Genomic DNA, 7,818 nt, shown 5'->3' with positions numbered 1-7,818 from the left:
AAAGAACATAGCCAAATAATGAAGTCTAGACTTTACCTACTTACAGAATGCTATAATAGCTGTATCTCCATTTAAGATTTTTTTTTAATATTTTATTTATTTATTTGACAGAGAGAGACACAGCGAGAGAGGGAACACAAGCAGGGGGAGTGGGAGAGGGAGAAGCAGGTTTCCCGCTGAGCAGGGAGCCCGATGCGGGGCTCGATCCCAGGACCCTGGGATCATGACCTGAGCCTAAGGCAGACGCTTAACGACTGAGCCACCCAGGTGCCCCTCCATTTAAGATTTAAATTTAGGGATGCCTGGCTGGCATGTGAGAGCATGCGACTCTTGATCTCAGGACTCTTGATCTCAGAGTCATGAGTTTGAGCCCCACATTGGGTGTAGAAATTACTTAAAAAAATAAATTTAATAAATAAGCTGTAATGCAGCTACTATGTATTCAGTCTGTTCATGGATACAAATAATCCCTGATAGTTTCTTCTAGGTGCGGAAATTTAGTTTTCTTCACATTCAACACAGACAATATTCAAAATGACAGAAATCACATTTGACATTTTAACAGATTTTTTTTGCCTTATCCTGTATGTATTTATCTATTTTTGGTCATTTGTACATAAGACCATAAATATTACCTTCTTATATCAACCCCAGTGTATTTGTTATCTATTGCTGTTTAACAATTGCCCCCAAACTTAGTGGCTTCTAAGAACAGAAATGTATGATCTTCCATTTCCATGGGTCAGGAATCTGGGTACCACTTAGCTGGGTGCCTCTGGCTCTAGGTCTCTCATGAGGTTGCAGTTGAGCTCTCATCCAGGTCTGTTGTCTCATCTAAAGACTAGACTGGGGAAGGATCCACTTCTAAGCTCATACACCTGGTTATTATCAAGAAAACCCACTTCCAAGCTCACTTACATGAGCCTCTCCATAGGACTGACTCACAACATAGTGGCTGGCTTCCCCACAGGGTGAGCAATCAAAGGAAAAGCTAGAAAGAGTCAGAACATCCAAGATGGAACCTGCAGTCTTTTATAACCTAACTCGGAAGTGACATACCATCACTTCTATCATACTCTTTTCTTTAGAAGTGAGTCACTAAATCCAGCCTACATTTAAAAGAGACGGGATTACAAACGTGTGTGAATACCAGAAGATGAGGATCATGGTGGAGGGAGTATCTTTAAGGCTCCTATCATAACTGTCATCGGTCTATGATGATCTTTTAGAGAAGTAGGTAGTTGTTGTCACTAATTTTTTGTCTGCCTAATGTCTTTTTGGGAAATGACTTCTTCCTCATTCTTAGTCTGTGTGGCTCTGAGAGTCTGACTACTCCCCTTCAACCTAGCTTTTGTGGGAGGCACTGTGGTGCCCTGGCCTGGCCAGTAAGAATACTTCAAATTCTTGGCCACAGTGAGTGGTTCAAGGATGGGCCATTTGGTGTCTCTTTTCAGGAACTGATATGGGTGCTAGGAGAAAAAGCGTTTCCTAAAATCATAGGTGGAGAACATTGAAAACTGGAATTTCTTCCATCTCCCATACTTATATACAGGCTACCTTTGTTCCATGTGGAAATATTCTTAGAATGAAACCACACAGAAAAAAACAGAGCTGAGAGGTGGAAAATGAGTGAGCTACACCAAGTTCTCATAACATCTCCTGCCTCTCTATACCCAGCTACCCCTAAAGCCAGGCTTACCTTCTTTTTTTTTTTTAAAGTTAGTTTTGATTTGAATTTTGTCACTTCCAACACAAATGGTCCTAATACGCTAATATATCCAGATGTTATGGATGTAGCTCCAAATATTCTAAGTTACCTTAACAATACCAACACAGCAGTGTCTTTTATGAAATTATCTAAATATTGAGATTATTTATATTTTTCAACCTTCTCAGCTTAACTCTTAGAAACCTAAGCTCCATGTGTTTCCTATTAAGTGAACTACTTTTTTATTCACCTTGAATTTACTTTTCCCAAGATTCAGGAAAAACCTTTTTATTGTATTTAAGTTCTCTAAAAGCAGGAAGAAGTGCCTTCTTAATTATTAATTTCCTCCCAAAATTGTAGCATAATATCTGGCCACATAATTGATCCTCAATAACCATTTAATGAATGAATGAGTACATGAATCTTCTCAGTACACTTTAGAGTATTTTGGTCTAAGTTCAATACTTTTTTTTGCCCATTCAATTCAATATTTTCAGCCTATTCACATAGCCTCATGCTAACTTCAGGTTATCCCCACATACTTGAGCTTTTCATACTCGGAAGAACTTAGTGTCATTATGTCTTCCCTCCTCCAAATTACTAATAGAAATATTAAACAAAGCAAGTTAGAGAGGAATGCCATGTTTACACTTCTTCCTCCAAGAAGTGCCCTTTTATCCTAAACCATTGTTTCTTGTCTCTAAGCAACTTCCCTGTGCATTACACCAGTCTCCATCATACCATGATGACTCAATTTTTAAAATAGCCTTTTGTGTGGAACTTTGTGAAAGCCTTTTTGAAAATCTAAATAGACGCCATTCATGAGCTTTCTCCATATGCATTTGTGCGTCCTAAAAGAACTTTAATAAACTGATGAGGCCTCATTTCCTCTTATGGAAACCAATAACTTTTCTCCAGCTCCTTCCTTGCCTCCCCCTGTTATACTGCCATACAATTGTCTTTTGGGGGAAAAGCTCGTTCCTGTAGATCTGCTCTGATTGGGTCTTTAATCCTTATTAGGTATTGTAGAATAATGTAGGGTTAAGATCGCCCAAATCAAACTATCCTAAAAGAGATTCATAACTATGGTTAAGTTAGCATGTTGAGGTCAGAAACAGGGAAATACGGACTCATATGTGGTAAATATGGGCAGAAAAAAGGAAGTAAGCTTAGAAATGGAGGAAGCCAACCAAGGGTCAGGAATGTCTTAGGTCCTTCAGGAAACTGACAGTGTTACTGATTTCTCTTTTCTTTAGATTCTCCCTTCCTTTGATTTTCTCAACATCAAGCTCTCACCCTAACTTGGTAAACATTCTTTCTCAGTCTTTCCCTGGATGCTCTTTTTGTCTTTTTAATATGCTTGTTTTCCAGGTTCCATCACTGGTTTTGTATCTCCCTCTATATATTCTCCATTTTCGAGTTCATATAATCCCATGGATTTAGGTAAACTCTTATAGATTTAGGTGCTCTATTTATTCTGTAGAATCAAAATGTAAATTTGGGGCTCATGCTTCTATTCTGAGCTTCAGAAAAGTCTATTCACCTACCTAGTTGATATTTCCACATCAATATTCCATGGACACTCCAAACATGCATCCACAAATCAAATAACATTTTAACATGTCCAAAATCAAATGCATCATCTCTATATAATTTAAGACCTTTTTCATTATATGTGGCAAAAAATCTCATGGAATCTAAGAAACAGCTGAACAGATAGGGATACAACTCAGCTCAGAAACAACTGGACTGGAGCGCCTGGGTGGCTCAGTCGTTAAGCGTCTGCCTTAGTATCAGGTCATGATCTCAGGGTCCTGGGATCAAGCCTGGCATCGGGCTTCCTGCTCGGCAGGAAGCCTGCTCTCCCTCTTCACTCCCCCTGCTTGTGTTCCCTCTCTTGCTGTGTCTCTCTCTGTCAAATAAATAAATAAATAAAATCTTAAAAAAACCCCAAAAAACAAACAAACAAAACTGGATCTAGGACCTGGAAATCTTGATGATTTCTCTCTCCAGATTATATCTCTACTTTCCTCTGTATCTTTTTTCCCTTGTTACAGACTAACTTCTGCTTCTCAGTCTACCTGGTGAAAAACAATGAAGATTTCCATGTTCTTATTACAGTCACACTGAATGAGACTGGCTTGATTCTCTTTGGGTTCTAAATTCAAAATTCCAAGGGAGAAAGTCCTTGGTCAAGGTGTCCACCCATAAATCCATCAACTCTGGCCTCAGGTACAGAGTTATAATGTATGCAGCTTGAAGTTGTCCCATAGCTCACTGATGCTCTGGTCATTTTGTTTTCAACACTTTTTCTCTGATTGCTTCATTTTAGTTTCTACTGCTATGTATTCAACTTAACTGCTCCTTTCTTCTGTTGTGTCTAATCTTCTATCAAGCCCATCCAATATATTTTTCACCACAGATGTATTTTTCATGTCTAAAAGTTCAGTTTTTTCTTAATACCTTCCATTTCTCTACTTAACATGCTCAATCTTTCCTTTAGATTCTTGTACTTATGGAATAAAGTTATAATAACCGCTTTAATGTCTTAGTCTACTAATTCTATCTTTGTATATTTTGATATCTGCATCATTTCTGGGTTTGTTTCTATTGATTGATTTCTTTCCCTCATTATTCATTGCATTTTCCTGCTTGTTTGCATGCCTGGTCCTTTTTCACTGGATGCCAGAAATTGTGATTTTTACCTTCTTAGGTGCAATTTTTTTTTATCTCTATAAATATTTCCTTGAGCTTTATTCTGGGAAGCGGTTAATTCACTTGGAAATAGTTTGATGTTTTCAAAGCTTCTTTCAGGCTTTGTTAGGCAGGATGGGCAGCCTTTATTTCAGAGCTAATTTAGCCACACTACTTGAGGCAATGCTCTTTTGAATACTCTCCCTAATGCCCTGTAAAGTACAAGGCTTTTCATTCAAGGGATATTCCCTCTGCTCCAATAGGGAGTTAAGTAGTTTCTCCATACTCAGGTGCTGATCAGTACTCAGCTGAAGACTCCTGGGGGCCTTCTGTAGGTCTTCGGAACTTTCTCCCTGTGCAATACTCCTCTCCCTGCTACTCTGCCTGAGAAGTCAAGATGCCAGAGCCTCCCCGGACACCCGCGGCCCACACAGATTCCCACTCTCTCTCTCTTTTTTAAAAGATTTTATTTATTTATTTTGACAGAGAGAGAGACACAGCGAGAGAGGGAACACAAGCAGAGGGAGTGGGAGAGGGAGAAGCAGGCTCCCCGCTGAGCAGGGAGCCCGATGTGGGGCTCGATCCCAGAACCCTGGGATCATGACCTGAGCCGAAGGCAGACGCTTAACTGACTGAGCTACCCAGGCGCCCCCAGATTCCCACTCTCTTAATCGCACACCAGAAACTCTCTCCCAGGCAGTAAGCTAGGACAATCACAGGGCTCACCTCATTTATTTTCCCAATCTCAGGGATCACTGTCCTCTGTTGCCTGATATGCAGTGCCTGAGAACAGTTGTTTTCTATATTCTTCCTGTTTTTAAAGTTGTTTCAGATGCCAGGAAGGTAAATCCAGTTCCTTCTCAATCCATCTGGGTCAGAAGTGGAAATCCAATTCAATCTTTTAGAACTATTAGCAGTTTTTCAGAACCCTGGGCTCTTTCATGTCCAGCATCCCTCTTCTGTGCTCCACGGCATCATAAGCATCCCATAGAGGTTGGTTCCCCTCACAAAACTCTAAGTCCTGTGTCCACAGATCATAACTTACTCACCTTTGTGTCTTTTAACTTAGCATAGCTGAAACATAGCAGGTGCTCAACATACGCCTGGAAAAATAAATAAAACATCGTATACAATTGCACCAAAACAGAGAACAATCTTCACTATTTATTTCAGAGAATTTATAAGCTATTACCTGAAAAATGGGCTATAATTTAAACATAGCTATATTCTGAAGTTCTGATGTTACATTTCTTTGAATCAAGCATGTCATTAGCAAACTTGTCAGCCATTAGACAGATGCTTCTCAACAAAAGCAGTTTGGTGAGAAGTGTGTCTATTTGTAGTCTTTCTTTGAGGAGGGCTGGGGATTGTTTGGCACATGTCTGTGCATTTGGTTTGGTTGCATATATTGAGCATGAAATCTTTTCAGTATGTCATAGATTTTGAAAAAGCGTTTGTGTATTCACAGCTCATGCTGAGCAGAGTGCAACCACGGGCTGCCAAACATACAGTCTCGTGATCGGCTTCTCATGTAGTGAAAGCCTTCTCTGACTCCAAACTCCAAACAGAGTCACACCATAACACCACAATCTCAAGCTGTGCATTATAGCCTTTGTTAAGTTCCATGGCCTGCTCAGTGCAAATATATGTAAAATTTTACATTAGATTTGTCAAGAGTTGGATCTCTGAGATTCTGTGATAGACCCTTCCTGGGCCATACGTGTTCTCTTTTGCTAAAATGTGACATCTCTCCCCACTCCACCCCAGATCTCTGGAGCATTCTGAGCCTAAACCTACGGGAGGCCTCAGTGCTTTCTTTTTTTGACCTGAAATGTTAACTTTATAAAAAAATTGACAAATAGGGCCAGTAGTATCTGTAAATGAAACAAATTATTTGTGTATGAGCAAATAAATAATAAATATCACCTATAATCATGCCAGTCAGGATGTACTATATACCACATACTACACACATTGTATGCATATATGTATTATATATATTATATATCTTATATTGTAGCTACTACTTCATAATTGGTAATCTGCTTTCCATCCCCCCATATCTTTTCAAGTCAATGAATATCTTTTTTAATTCCCCAAAGCAGTAAACTTTAAAATAAAATCTTTTACAAACATTAGTTCTTGGTACATTCTCTCTCCTGCTCTCTTTCTTTCTGGAGTAACTGCATTTTAATAAAAAAACTCTTAAGGGCAGGATGCCCAACATAAAGGTACTCCTCTCAAGTGCTGGAGTTTCAGGCATGATGGCAATAGATATTTTGAGTGTTTTTAAGTTCCTGGACTCATTTCATTCATGCATAAGGCTAACTCTGCCATATTATGAATAACAATAACAGTGTCACTAAATAAAAAAGCAGGACTAGAAGAGACCATTTTAAAAATTCCAAATGTAATGCCCCACTATGTCCTAAGAGACAGCTGCTTTTAGTAACAGCAATGATATTTGTGAAACTTTACTACCTAAAGGAAAAAAGAAAAATCAGTGGCTTGACATTTCCAACATTTTCCGGCAACCTACTCAAGCCAACAACGAGCCGTTTAATTGATTTAATTCAATTTTGCATTTGTATCTTGAGGCAGTCTACAGCCAATTTTCTTCCCTCTTTTTGGGGAAAATATCAGTCTCTGAAATAGTGTAATTTGGGCAGATAAAAACTTCAATGTTCAGATGTTGGGGAGGATATACTCCGTTCCATGATGGCAGGAATGATGTCCACCTCTAGTAACTACCATGGTACCTGGCAAGGAACAGGTGCTCAGTACATATTTATAAAATCTTTTCAAGTGTCCGTGTGTTTGTAAACAATTATAATCGAATGACAAAGATTCAATATTTGCATTTGAAAACAAAGTATCATCTAAAAATTTCTTATCCCTGTATTTTAGAATGACATCGATATACATACATACTACACACACACCCATCAGGGTTTCTAATCTTGATACTATTAACATTCTTTGTTGTGGGGGGCTGTCTTGTGCACTGTAGGATATTTAGCTGTGTCTTTGGCCCCAACCCACTAAATGTCAGTAGCACCTCACTCTCCACCAAGTTGTGACAGTCAAAAATGTCTCCAGACATTGCCTAATATCCCCTGGATGGGGGGATCGCCTTCAGTTGAGAATGACTCTCTTTCTCACTCTCTCTCTCTCTCTCTCTCTCTGTCACACACACACACACACACACACGAAGTTAGGATTTTTCAGAAGTAATTACAAGGACTCTTTAAAAGGACAGATCATTCAAATGACATATTACTAGTAACACATCAGTTCAAAGGAAAGATTATCAGGGCTTTTGACTGGCTCAGTTGGTAGAGTATGCTACTCTTGTTCTCAGGGTCATGACTTTCAGCCACATGTTGGGTGTAGAGCTTACTTTAAAATAAATAATT

The 7,818-nt window shown here is 39.1% G+C and overlaps 1 protein-coding gene across 4 annotated transcripts in view; it reads right to left on the bottom strand.

Annotated features, from left to right (window-relative positions):
* Window positions 1–4,015: 4,015 nt before the first annotated feature.
* LOC115941208 (tubulin beta chain-like) overlaps window positions 4,016–7,818 on the bottom strand; it is a 36,859-nt gene continuing 33,056 nt past the window's right edge. For all 4 annotated transcript variants that reach the window (XR_014145526.1, XR_014145525.1, XR_014145524.1 and 1 more), the window contains one exon: window positions 4,016–5,505. Coding sequence is in view for 1 of the 4 variants with exons in the window: in XM_081820831.1 (XP_081676957.1) it covers window positions 5,463–5,505 (43 nt within the window). In the remaining 3 variants the exon portion in view is untranslated. The remainder of the gene's footprint in view (window positions 5,506–7,818) is intronic.

Source organism: Leptonychotes weddellii, chromosome 5 (assembly GCF_054177405.1).
Source record: "Leptonychotes weddellii isolate Sample4059 chromosome 5, ASM5417740v2, whole genome shotgun sequence".
Lineage (NCBI taxonomy): Eukaryota > Metazoa > Chordata > Mammalia > Carnivora > Phocidae > Leptonychotes > Leptonychotes weddellii.
Note: the sequence above shows the minus strand (reverse complement) of the source record. Positions and strands in the feature narration are given on the sequence as shown.